Source organism: Branchiostoma floridae, chromosome 3, assembly GCF_000003815.2.
Source record: "Branchiostoma floridae strain S238N-H82 chromosome 3, Bfl_VNyyK, whole genome shotgun sequence".
NCBI classification, from domain to species: domain Eukaryota; kingdom Metazoa; phylum Chordata; class Leptocardii; order Amphioxiformes; family Branchiostomatidae; genus Branchiostoma; species Branchiostoma floridae.
In genome coordinates, this window is record NC_049981.1 from 3087595 (window position 1) to 3101724 (window position 14130).

General features: G+C 38.8%; 2 protein-coding genes across 2 annotated transcripts in view; one reads left to right on the forward strand and one right to left on the reverse strand.

The window, feature by feature from the left end:
- LOC118412061 (chromaffin granule amine transporter-like) overlaps positions 1-9331 on the reverse strand; it is a 30473-nt gene extending 21142 nt beyond the window's left edge. The window contains exons 1-6 of the mRNA XM_035814664.1: positions 9220-9331; positions 7917-8217; positions 4109-4167; positions 3574-3657; positions 3147-3239; positions 2529-2618 (exon numbers count right to left, since the gene is read on the reverse strand). Coding sequence (XP_035670557.1) covers positions 2529-2618; positions 3147-3239; positions 3574-3657; positions 4109-4167; positions 7917-8217; positions 9220-9331 — 739 coding nt within the window. The remainder of the gene's footprint in view (positions 1-2528; positions 2619-3146; positions 3240-3573; positions 3658-4108; positions 4168-7916; positions 8218-9219) is intronic.
- A 2329-nt stretch (positions 9332-11660) lies between these two features.
- The window catches only part of LOC118411076 (N(G),N(G)-dimethylarginine dimethylaminohydrolase 1-like), a 30769-nt gene continuing 28299 nt past the window's right edge, over positions 11661-14130 (forward strand). The window contains exon 1 of the mRNA XM_035813085.1: positions 11661-12038. Within this exon, the coding sequence (XP_035668978.1) occupies positions 11736-12038 (303 nt within the window). The 5' untranslated portion in view covers positions 11661-11735. The remainder of the gene's footprint in view (positions 12039-14130) is intronic.

The window sequence follows — 14130 nt, forward strand, 5'->3', positions numbered from 1 at the left end:
AAAGAGACAACTAACAACTGTCCCTTATCGTAACGAAATCAGAACATCTGTATCGCCCATAAAACTTCTGACACCCAACCCATCTAAGATGCGAGGACCTAATGGCATTTTAATCACCATGTCACTCAAATCAGCAGTACAGTATGTGAGACATCCATACCTGTTAAGCATTACCGTTAAATGTACCTCAACTTCTTACAATTATACTTATGCTTCACATCTCCATAATATCCTAAGCAGGCATAAATAAAACTCATTATCATATTAAAAAAACTCGGGGTTCCCCAAACAGCTATCATACAAATCACCTCACTATCTGCTTGGAGCTAAGCCCATTAACAAACACTTTTCTGATTTCTGATATTATTACATCGATTATAACGACAGATACGGCTTTCATCACAGCCCACCAACACAACAAGTATGAAACCAATCCATCCAGCCGTTCTTGAGTAATCTTGTACACAGACAGAGACACATAACAGAAAATATAACCTCCATGACATTTCATGGAGGTAACTACTGTGCCAACTGTTACAAATATTTCAAACAGTCCTAAGCAGACATAAATAAAACTCATTATCATATTAAAAAAACTCGGGGTTCCCCAAACAGCTATCATACAAATCACCTCACTATCTGCTTGGAGCTAAGCCCATTAACAAACACTTTTCTGATTTCTGATATTATTACATCGATTATAACGACAGATACGGCTTTCATCACAGCCCACCAACACAACAAGTATGAAACCAATCCATCCAGCCGTTCTTGAGTAATCTTGTACACAGACAGAGACACATAACAGAAAATATAACCTCCATGACATTTCATGGAGGTAACTACTGTGCCAACTGTTACAAATATTTCAAACAGTCCTAAGCAGACATAAATAAAACTACTGGGGGTTCCCCAAACAGCTGTCACCTCACTATCTGCTTGCAGCTAAGCCCATTAACAAACACATACAGCACGATGCCTGTACCAATATATCTCAAATATAGGGGTGATTTCTGATATTATTACATCAATTATAACGACAGATACGGCGCCCAAGATCTCATCGATTCGAGCTTTCATCACACCCCACCAACACAACAAGTATGAAACCAATCCATCTAGCCGTTCTTGAGTAATCATCTACACAGACAGAGACACATAACAGAAACTAGAAAGGCCGATATTTGCTTAGGAGCAAATACAGCATATTGCAATCCATCTTCATCCTGGAAAAAATCCCCAAATTCAACAATTTGAAGTAATGTCTGCTCAAAGGGAAAATGAAGTACTGTGGGCACTCGTCCTACACACCTTCATGCCGAATTTCAGGTCATTAGGTTTCAATACAAGGGCATAGAAGCCAAAAATATATATTTTTAGACAAAAATGACTGAAAACCCCAAAATAACTCATTTATGAAGTGATCTATGAAGAATCTTTCAATGTGGTCCTGTGAGCATATGTTCAATGCACCTCTGCACCAAATTTCAGGTTATTTGGTTTCTATACAAGGGCATAGGAGCAAACAATATACATTTTTAGTCAAAAATGGCCAAAAAAAACAAAATAACTCATTTTTGAAGTGATCTATGAAGAAAGTGTTGATGGGCACTTGTGCTCATATGTCCAAAGCACCTATGTACCAAATTTCAGGTCATTAGGTTTTCATACAAGGGAATAGGAGCAAAAGATTAACATTTTTTGTCAAAAATGGCCAAAAACCCCAAAATAACTCATTTTTGAAGTGATCTATTAAGAAAGTGTTGATGGACTCCTCTGCTCATATATCCAATACACCTATATACCAAAGTTCAGGTCATTTAGCTTTCATACAAGGGCATAGGAGCCAAAAATAGACATTTTTAGTCAAAAATGGCTAAAAACCTCCAAATAACTAATTTTTGAAGTGGTCTATGAAGAAAATGTTGTTGGTTTCCTGTGCTTATATGTCCAATGCACCTCTGTACAAAATTTCAGGTCATTAGGGTTTAATACCAGGGCACAGGGGCCCAATATATATATATTTTGTCTAAAATTGACCAAAACCCCTAAATATCATAATTTCTAAGGCCTCTATAAAAAAAGTGAAAAAAACACCTGGGGGTATTTGCTATCCCTACCTCCATGCCAAATTTCAGCTCATTTGGCCCAAAAATGAAAAAGTTGAATCAATTTGAAGATTTGACAGGAGAAGAGACAAAGGAAAAGCAATATATTGCAATCCCATACTACGTATGGATTGCAATATAAATATAACCTCCATTCCATGACATTTCATGGAGGTAAATATGCGAATAAAAACAAGTATTGTTTGGTTGCTTCCAACGAATCAAATACATTTAACAAATATGCGAATGTAGACAAGTATTGCTTGGTTGCTTCCAATGAATCCCCGTCACAGCAGAAGAAGAAAAGTTAATATATATATATATATATATATATATATATATATATATATATATATATATATATATATATATATATATATATATATATTGTAATGAGGAAAACTAAATGAAATGGTGTACCTCCATCTACAACTGTCATCCCAGCTATTAGCAGGAACGGACTTTTGTACCCTAGGAACTGGTACATCACTCCACCGATGACAGGCCCAACTGTTGGTACACAAAAGCACTAGAGTCATCAAAAGTCATCTTTTCCAAGAGATTCATCAGTCAGGTATGCATACAGTTACTTTCAATCTTCTTCCAACAGTGACTGTTATAAAGGTAGAGTACGTACCTACAAATTTTCGATGTCTGACAGTACATCTTGGTCACGGAGAATGGCCTAGTCTCGATCACGCGAGAGAACACGAGACTAGACCAGACTTGCGTAAATCAGCTGCCCCCTCCCCCCGCCATCAATATTTCCTGATATCGTGATATTATTTAAAGCCTTAGTATTCGTTTTCTGATATTGTTTTTTTACAATTACCTGCATATATTTATTCATTTTGCAGCAGCTTTCTTTGATTTACAAGGTGGTATTTTTTTCAACGGACAAAAGTTGATGTGTGCGCATCTCATCCATATGTATAATAGAACCGACAAGGCTTATTTGTGTTTGTGTAGTTCCACTCAATTAGCCTTCGGGCATGAATTTGTAAATAGATCAACAGCTCTGGTGACCTGGACGCTTACCTAGTGCGCCGAGTGTCATTCCAGTTTGAACTAGTCCGATGGTCTTTGCTCTCTCTGTGTTATCGGTGAAGGTCTCTGCTAGCATGATGTAGGCTACAATGTGATAAAAAAAGGTAAAAGTTAGTCCTTTTGTGTTGAGGCCAAAGAGGGTATTATATATGAATTAAAGTAATTTACTGTTCATTTATGTCGTAAGAAAGTACGTAAAGGTCGTAGCGATATGGCACATATTTAGAAAAAAAACTACAGGAACTAAAGTTTGTACAACCCTCCCCTTCTAAATCGCTCTTTTCTTTACCAACCGAAGTCACGATCAGGTATCCATTTCCACCAGTTCGTGTTAAATGTACTTTCCAAGGTTTCTTTACGTACCTTATGCTTGATATATTTACACTTTTACACAAGTTATGGCATTAGAAACACCCACCTGATATTATCGAAAAAGAACTCCCAACACCTTGAATCACTCGTGCTGTAAACAGCGCAGCGTACGATGTGCTGAATGCGTATGCTGTGGAGAATACATTTGTTCATAACATATTAACCCACTTTACTATCTAGCCAAGTCAAGTTACTATCTAAACTTGATTTAGATTCTTATTGATGAATATTTCTGACTCTGTCACGGTCCCGTTAGGAAGCCCTTTCGGATCGTTTAATATGGGCACTTACTTTCATAACTGCCCCCTACGTATAGGACACCCTGTGACTACCGGACTATTTTTTAGCACGGCAGGTCCCATGGATTTCTTAAAACTCTCATTTATAATATTTATATAATCAACCCGGGGCCCGCCGACATAGAGTTCGTGACCTACACCGAGAGGTAACACCCCCCCACTATCCGGTAGTTTACCGGGACAAATTTGTGGCTTCGGAGCAAGGGTTTGGCCATATTAGTACCGTATGCGATTGTCGAGTAACAAAGTTTACTGACGGACACAAACAGATATAACACATACCAATAGTTGCACCGAAGACGAGGACCAGTCCTATGTATAGGATTAGACTGTAACCAAACCTGAAAGTAGAAGAAAATATAATTTGATCATTTTCATTAGATACGGAGTTACTAGTATACTTTTGACACTATAAACAGTATTAAAAGACTGGTTTTCCAATTAACTTGTTACTACGGTCGTCCCATGAAGCCTTAACTACTACTAGAAAGGCCGACATTTGCTTGAGAGCAAATACAGCATATTTCAGCCATCTCCCTCCCCATGCAACAATAGACTATTTCAAAATCACCCATTTGAAAAATCACTTTTACTAATGACGGTTTAACCAAAAAATGAATCTTACAAAATTTCCCCGTTCAAGAATGGACTCCAGTGCACTCTATGTGAATTTGCACAATAGACCAGTCCAGAAATGCTCCCACTGAAACCTTGGCCTTTTGAATAAGAAACCAAATCCAAAATTGAATTTAGCAAAAAAGGTCCCAGTGCATGAAAAGGTATAATAGACCAGTCTAAAAACACTTCCACTAAAAATTGAATTTTGAATCATCGCCCGTCCAAACTGAATTTGAAAAAATCCCCCTTCCGTGTGCAAAAAATGGACTCTTCCATGTAAAGTAGAGCAGTCCAAAAATACATCCGCTAAAATAGGACTTTGACATAATCACTGAAGTCCCAAAAATGGATTTTAAAAAAAGCCAATGGATTTTTAAAAAATCCCCCCTCCATGCAAGAATGGACTCTTCCAGCACACCCATTTAAAATTGCAAATTAGACCAGTCCAAAAATAACCCTACTGAAAGACTTTGACAAACTAGAAGTCGCCAAAGTCCAAAATATGAATTTTAAAAAATCCCCCCTCCGTGCGAGAATAGACTCTTCCAGCACACCTTCTGTAAAACTGCAAAATAGACCTGTCCAAAAATACACCCACTGAAAGACTTCACCAGTCCGAGGATGAACTTAAAAAAAATGAACCCCTCCGTGTAAGAATGGACTCTTCCAGATAACACCGGACTCGCTGATTGGCTGTCACCCCCCCCCCCCCTTTAGGATAAGTGATTCAGGCTAAGTGATTGGTTACCTATCTAATTAGATTAAATAGACATATATGCCAGTAGGTGCAATCTGCAGCTGGGGTCAAGGTCATTGACCCCTCTGGCTATTGGAAAATGACAAAAAAATCCCCAAATATATCATTTTGACGTAGTCTATGACAAAAATTATACATGTGTCATTTGAATAAATATCTAGTGCACCATTTTACCAAAATTTAGGTCATTTGATTTTAAAACCAGAGCACAAGAGCCAAAAGTGTACTTTTTGGTCATAAAATGGCCAAATAATCGCAAAATTAAGCATTTTGTTGTACTGTATGCCTCAACTGTTAATGAATCCATGTGCGCATATGTCTAGGGCACTCCTATACTAAATTTCAGGTCATCCGGTTCTAAAACCAAGGTACAGGAGCCAAAAGTGTCCTTTTTTGGTCAAAAAATGACCAAAAAATCGCAAAAATAAGCATTTCGTTATACTGTACACCAAAAGTGGTATTGAATTTATATGGGAGAATTATCAAGGCATATCTGTGCCAAATTTCAGCTCATTCGGTTATAATACCAGGGTACAGGGGGCCCAAATATACAGTTTTGGTCTTAAGATGACCAAAAAACCTTAATAAAATAATTTTAAAGTCTGGGGGTATTGGCCCACTCTACCCTTGTGTCAAATTTCAAGTCAATCGGTTCAGGAACAACGGAGATACCGTGTTCCGAAGATTTGACAGGAGAAAGAAAGAAAGAAAGAAGAAACATTACGAATACTAGAAAGGCCGACATTTGCTTGGGAGCAAATACAGCATATTGCAATCCATCTTCATATGCATGCCAATCCCAAATCTAACAATTTTTGATTGATGTACACCATAGGTGTGAATAGAGCCCTGTGGCTACATAATGTACGCACCTTCATACCAAGGTACAGGAGCCAAAACTTAACATTTTTAGTCCGTAAATGGCAAAAATCCCAAAATTCAACAATTTAAAGTATTGTATGCCCAAAGTGAAAATGAGCTACTGTGGACACTTGCCAGACACACTTTCATGCCGAATTTCAGGTCAATAGGTATTCATACAAGGGTATAGGAGCCAAAAGTATACATTTTTTGTCAAAAATAGCCGAAAAACCCAAAATAACTCACTTTTAAAGTGATCTATAAAGAAAGTGTTGATTGGACCCTGTGCTCATATGTCAAATGCACCTATATACCAAATTTCAGGTCATTAGGTTTTCATATAAGGGTATAGGAGCCAAAAATATACATTTTTTGTCAAAAATGGCCAAAAAACCAAAATAACTCATTTTTGAAGTGATCTACGAAAAAAGTGTTGATGGAGCCCTGTGCTCATATATCCAATGCACCTATGTACCAAATTTCAGTTCATTTAGCCTTCATACAAGGGCATAGGAGCCAAAAATATACATTTTTAGTCAAAAATGGCCAAAAACCCTAAAATAACTCATTTTTAAAGTGATATATGAAGAAAGTGTTGATGGTTTTCTGTGCTCATATGTTCAATGCACCTCTGTACCAAATTTCAGGTTATTAGCTTGTAATACCAGGGCACAGGGGCCCAAAATATACATATTTTGTCTAAAAATGACCAAAAACCCTAAATATCATAAATTCTAAGGCCTCTATCAAGAAAGTGAAAAAAACACCTGGGGGTGTTTGCTATTTCTACCACCTTGCCAAATTTCAGCTCATTTGACCCAAAAAGGAAAAAGTTGAATCCATTTGAAGAATTTGACAGGAGAAGAAGAAGAGACCAAGGAAAAACAATATATTGCAATCTCATACTATGTATGGATTGCAATATAACAATATATTTCACCATACCTATGGTATGGCTGAAATATAATTAACCCTATCCAGACTGGGCTTTTTGGGCCTTCCTGGGGGGGGGGGCTTCCTGGGGCGTATTTTCAAAACGGCTTACTGTACGATCACCAAATTTGCAGGGGGTGTTATGCTCGTCAAGTTTTATAATTCCTAAAATTTGTATATCATTATGACGTAATATGGCGTAATTATGACGTCATTAATTGATTTTTTTTGCTAAAACGGGGAATTTCCATAATACTTAAATATCTCACTCGAAAAGTTACCAATAAAGGTTTCTTATTAATATTAAAGTGTTATAAGACTTCTGCCCCCCCCCCCCCCCCAGTCTGGATAGGGTTAACTTCATTCCCTGCCGGTTGAAGAATCGTACCAGATGCTATTTCCTTTCCGTTGAAGGTAACCAAAGGTAAAGGTAGTTCCATAGCTTTTCGAGAGGCAGAGAATAGCTATCCACTGTGTGTATGGCACTACATCAGAAGTGCCATGCCTCTCCTTCCACCTCGCCCTTTACCCAACTTAAGTCCAGTTAGAATTCATACATCTGAGTGCAGTGAGAAAATTCATGTAAAGTTCCTTTCCTAAGGGCACAACGTATAGCTAAGAATGGCAGGAGTCGAACCCCTATCTCTCGATCTAGTGTCCTCTAGGCTAAGCAAATTGGCCATTCGACGCCACCATAAGCTCGTTCGCCATTCCGAGTACGCATGAGCAAGGTCAAAGGTGAAGGCATCCTGACTTGTAAACAGTTCCTTTTTTTGATCGTGGTTCCTACATTTCAAGGCTACGTCTGTCGATTTGCACAGCAATGATCTTGCACGCGCGTACTCGGAATCTTGATACACCTTATTGTGTTTGATAGTGGCACATCTCAATTCTTATAAATAAAACTCCGCGTAGTGTTACCTGTCGGACAAATACCCAGCAATTGGATTTGATATGACGGACGCAGCTGTTTTGGAAGCGTATAGAATCCCTAGTATGACGCTCTGTTGCTCTAGCTGTTTGGCTCGCTGTTTTGATTCTGACACCTCCGACAGGCTTTGCTTTGTGTTCACTCCTGGTAGGCAGATTGCCCCATCGTTACAAGGTGATTGGGGGATTCCTGATACCGCCATTGGCTTTTTGTACACATGGTGATGATTGATGATGGGGCCGGTGTAGTTCGGATGTTGTAGTCTGTAGAAGTAATCTGGCATGATGGGCTCTAAAGTTGGAGGAAATGAAATGCTTACGTCAGTGAATAATTTCGTCAGGTGGGGGAATTACTGGACAACAATTGCAAGATTTTCTATTCAACACTTACATGCAATCTACCTCTTATTTCATCAGGTTCGGAAATTATTGAATAACAAAGTTTTCTATATTCAACGTTCATATGATAGAGTCTACTTTGCCTTAAGATTTTCTTTTTCGTACTATACATGTCTAGTACGGCAAGAAAATACTGTAAATGCAGAAATGTTCGCGGTGGATTAATGTTCGTGGTTTTCGCGGTGACCATTTCACCGCGAACCGCGAACTTAAATCCACCGCAAACATTTTTCTATTATGGTACTAGGCTGCAGTCTACGGTGTTACCGCGAAATTAAAACCACCACGAAAAGTCATTTTTTCCGCTATCGCGAAATTAAATCCCCGCGAACTTTAATTCATTTACAGCATAAAGGCAACTTTATAGCATGTTTTTACAAGTGTCTCTACATTAGAACGTGGAAAACATCCCTTGCAGGATGACCATTGCCAGAAGACAATGTAGAAATTGTGTCAGATTACCACTAATGGTCTATAAAAATACCAAAAAGACAAAGCTTTTTCGCACCCAAGATTGATGTAAAGTATCACCCTTGGCCTTTCAATTCCTTTTCAGCCCTGATGTTACTTTCAAAAAAGTCTCAGGGTACGTTTTAGGGTACGTGAGGAATATCTCTGTAATCTGTAAAACTGTAAAAGCTTCATTTTTGGAACTATTCTGTAAATAAAGTGTAGTGAGAGAATGTGCGTTGGCCTGGAGGCTTTATCACACTTGTTCATTTCTTTTTACATCCAGAAAAAAACTTTATTAAAAAAAAACTTACATATACGAAACTCATATATATGTCTGGTACGACAATAGTATAAAGGTAACCTTATTGCATGTATACCTTGTATCAAGTATTACTACATTAGAACAGTGAAAATATACTTTTCATGATGACCCTTGACTTACCAACTACGGTATCCAGGATTGTGTCTGTGAATATAGCCAGGCATGCCACGATCACTACCAGCGCTCTGGACGTTCGGATGGTGCTGAGGTTTTCCTGTGCCTTGCGGAGCATGTTTGCTAGTGTCACTGTAAAACACAAGATGCAGGGTCTCTGTTTAGTATCCCAATTAGGGGTTCAGTGGCACAGTACTATTTTTGAATCACATCAACACTGGTCTGAATGATATACATGATGTAATGATGTAATGTGGTCGGTTGTGACACAAGCAGCCAATGAATAAGTAAGTGTGCAGATAATGAATAAGTAAGTTATAAGTGATAAGGCCGTGATATCACTGGAAACAAGACAGGCCATTGGCCACTGATGACTACGTCAAAGTTCAACATGGCGGCACCCATAGATGGAAGCAAAAACAGAACAGGTTTCGCTCATCGCGAACCTGTAATGACGGAAAAGGGGGCGTTGTCAGCAGACAATACGGGAAAATGGAAAAGTAACACAGCTCAGGGATCCTCAGGGGACAGTGAACAATCAGGTTAGTATATATAGGTTCGTAGAGCTACAAAAAAGGCAGCTCGAGCTAGTATTAAGTGTCCAGGGCCTCTCTTTAGTATTTCCAATTCACGATTTTAATAAGTTCCCAACATTTTTTATTCCTTTTTTATTCCCTTGTTAGTGATGTTCGTCGCCAGAAATGTTCAAATGTACGTCAATATTTGGGGAGGGACAGTGAACAATGAAAGTAGTATATTGATACAGAACACCGCATGGTATGAAGAAATAAATAAAATGAAAGTGGGGTGAGGAAGCTTGCAGAATCATCTAGAGTAACCATGGTATGACCACTTCAGGTTGGTTCAGTACCACCGTGACGGTATTATTTTCTGCTGGTAGAAAAGGGGCGTTTTCAGAAGACACTGTGGGGAAAACATTGAAAAGCTACACAGTTCAGTGCACAAGGAGGGCACAGGTGCAGCTGCAGTGTCTCTGTTTAGTACCCAATTAAAGGTCGTGTGTGTAACGGCAGGGTGTTTGGTCCCTAACCCAGAGGTTTTGATCACTTAGATTCTATAATGAAGGCAACTTTATATTTTGACCAATTTCTTTTATACGCACGCTCGCATCGGTTTAGGCATTTCCATGGATGTCATCCATATAATAAAATCAGCATGGCCTTAAAGTAATTACAAGCTTTCATTAGTTTGAGATAAGTTGGATTGGATAAATGGAACTCATACCATTATAAACGCGCGCTAATGAAGTCGTCCACTTTTCGACTAGGTACCATCTTTAAGCATCATCATCATTAAGCAATATATGAATAAGACCTCAAAGTCTTGAATAAAAACACTTAACATAATAAGCCTTGATTATCTGGCAAAGGTATGTATTCGTGGAACTCTAGGTGTATATACAGTTAAATCCTCGTATTTAGAAATACACACATACAGCACATGTTTGTACATCACGCCCTTTCTGTCATTTTCAAAATGGCGCCCAAATTTCATGGACTAGTGGTTACCCCATTTCAGTATCAACATCCCCCGAAATGCTGCGTTTCATATATCTTTAGTTGAGTTTGTTCGGTAGGAAAAAACAAACAACATCACAAATTTCATCACAGAGAAATTCCCGACTGCGAAAATACTGGATGATAGTGAGCTTCATTTGATACCTATCGTTGAGGCACAGATGAAAACACATTTTCGGGGACAAAAGTGACAACAAACTGTATCCACAGTACCTGCCCATTCAACGAATCTTTCAAAAAATTATTCCTTGTGACTTTCCTCACATATGACTAATTCCTTGTTAAAAAGATTTTTTTGAATAAGCAAAATATAATGTTTTTGCACATTAATACAACACACGGCGGTAAAAAAAAACTGAAAAGGGATTGGTATTAGACTACTCGAACTCCTACCAACTCGCCCAGGGGCAAATTTGTTACTCCAGACAAGGACGTTACATCAACGTCCTTGCTCCAGAAAGGTCAGACTTGAAACAGCAAACAAATCAAAAATATTTCGTTAAGAAAGTCAAAGGAGTTGACGCAACTATGTAACAAGCATGCTGTGCATCGTGATTTTACGTAAACCTGAGTAGAATGCGAAAAAGATATTTTTGATACTAACCCATTTGTGAAGGCTGTTGCTGGAAGAAAGTGGGGTGGAACGGTGGGAAAGTGGGCGGAGGCCTGACCGCAGCACTTAGGACTATAAAAGTAACCGTCCGACAATCGCTCGGGTCACGAAACTTTTATGCATAATCATGCAAGTAGTACACTAGTTTTCATCTCAAATCATTTTCATATCAGTTCTTATCGATTAAAGGGAATGCACGGTCAATCTAAAAACACGCTTTGGTGGTCCAATCATTTTGGCGCCCTTGTTGAGTCCCTGACTAGACTATGACTGCACACTCGGAGTGATACACTGGAATGAGACCGTAAACAAGAAATGAGACCGTAGCGTCAGTCGCTGTCTAGAATTCAGCTGCGTATAGACCAGCAAGCATGTCCACGGCAAAATTTACACGGGCCATCGTGCGCCAGATTCCCCACTCCATTCGGGAACATTCTGAAAGCTACGAGGATCGTGAAGACATTGGCCTTTTTAAACATGAGCTCATCGACGTTGAGAAAGCACGTCAGGAGCACGCAGTGTATGCGCAGACCCTAAGGGAGCTTGGACTGGATGTTATCGTGATGCCAGCAGACGAGTCCCTACCCGACTGTCCCTTCGTGGAGGACATCTGTGTGATAGTCGGAAAAAGGGCATTGCTGACCCGACCGCTGACTGAAAACCGGCGACTGGAGGTACGGGTTCATGGCAAGCTATCGTTCTCTCTAGCAATTCCATTTTACTTTTAAATTAGTACTATGATGTAGTCTAACGTTCCATTTATTTTGCTTTATTTAGTTCCAGGATAGAGATAAGTGGCAAAACGAAGAGAGAGCGAGAAAAAAAACATTTTTCAGGCTAACGTGAGGAATTACGATTTAAAAGCTCTCACAACTATTGTGTCATTTGCGTAAAGAACAAATCCGTTTACTTTGGTGGGATAGTGTTATTTGTAAATGAAAGAAGGTCGCGTCAGAAGACGCTAGAAAGTGGGATCAAATTAAAATGGACAAGTAGAGCAGAAAAATATCAAAAGAGCACATTAAAGTTAGCTTTTTCACACCAAAGATTAATGTTAAGTTAAGGGTCGCCCTTTCAATTCCCCCAGACAAGTCAACTGCTTGTGGCGCAAAAACAATTGTAATCTGGGACTTAAAATTTAAAGTCACAGATTTAAAAGTCCCAGATTTGCTAAAAAGCAGTTACTCAAGCAACCTTGTTGTCTAATCTTCATCGACAAGTTTCTGCGACACGCCCTCTGAGTCAATTCTTTCAAATGCAAAGTAGCCATCTATCACTGATCTGGTGGCACGGGAGGGACAGTGGGAATATTTCACACCCATTGTCTTTTGGTCATATTTTAATCCATACATGGCCATGGGTTGATATATATATATATATATATATATATATATATATATATATATATATATATATATATATGTCGCGTCTCTTCTTCTTTCTCTTCTCCTGCCAAATCTTCAAATAGATTTAACTTTTTTTCTAATGTTGTTTACTAAATGACATGAAATGAAATTTGGCATGGAGGTAGAATTAGCAAATATCCAAATATCCCTAAACCAAGGAGGTTAAAAAATCACAGGCTCCTTTTGTTTTTTTTAACCTTCTTGCCTAAACATATTTTTTCTTCACTATATATAGAGGTATCATAAATTACTTTATTTTGTTTTTCTTTTAATCTTTTGGCAAAATATATAAGTTTTGGGCTCATGTGCTTTGGTATGACAACCTTACGACTTGATAATTGGTGCAAAATAGACAAAATATTGCCTTGATACTGTTGAAGGCATGTTGGCGTCACTGTTGTTACACTGTTGTGTCACTGTTGGGGGCAAGGACCCTGTTGGGGGTAAGGGGAAAGAGCGGTATATGTACCCGTATATGTACACCAGTACATCCCCTTGTGCGGCCCCACCAATCCAACATGCACCGAGAAGTCGCGCCTCCTGGCGTAATGCTCTGGAATCCCAGATTTACACATGCTTGGAGTATACAAACTGTCGAATATTTACCTTCGCCGAGAAGGTTATATTTTCGGTTATGGCCTCATGTTGTGTCCCTATATGTAGGTCAACAGCATATAACTCGAGAAGCTGTGTATGGATTTTAATGATATTTGGTATCTGAGTAGCGGTTGCGGAAAGGAAGGCCATGTTCGAAAATGGTTGGCGTAGCCTTTTCCCGTCAGGACGGTTGCGAGCCGAATGTGTGCGTCCGCTTTCTCGTAAACAGTATAACTCGAGAACCCTTGAATGGATCCTGAAAATATTTGGCAGGTGGGTAGGGGTCAGGAAAACGAAGGTCAACCCTAAGGTACTGCAGCAAAACTTTTAATTTTGACATCTCGTGTTCTGGACATGCTGTGGTCATAATATTTGAGTGGTAGACAGCCCTTGGGGCAGAGAGTAAGTGTTGTGAGTTTGGATCCCCTAGCGGCTTTTTTGTAACTGCAGGCACCAATTTCCTTTCAAACTTTGGAGGAGAATAACTCGAGAACGCGTCGACGGATCATCATGATTTTTGGTATGTAGATAGAATGAATGATAACTTACATAACGTAATACTTATTATGCAAATCAACAGCTAATTTGCATAATAAATGAGGAAAATTCATAAAACCATGCCATTAGCATATGACTCATGAAGCTGTACATAGATTTTCATTATGTTTGGTATTTGAGTAGTAGTTGCAAAAATGAAGGTTGAGTTTGAAAAAGGTTAGTAAAAAAGCAATAATATTTGATAGGTAGGTAGGGCTTAGTGAGT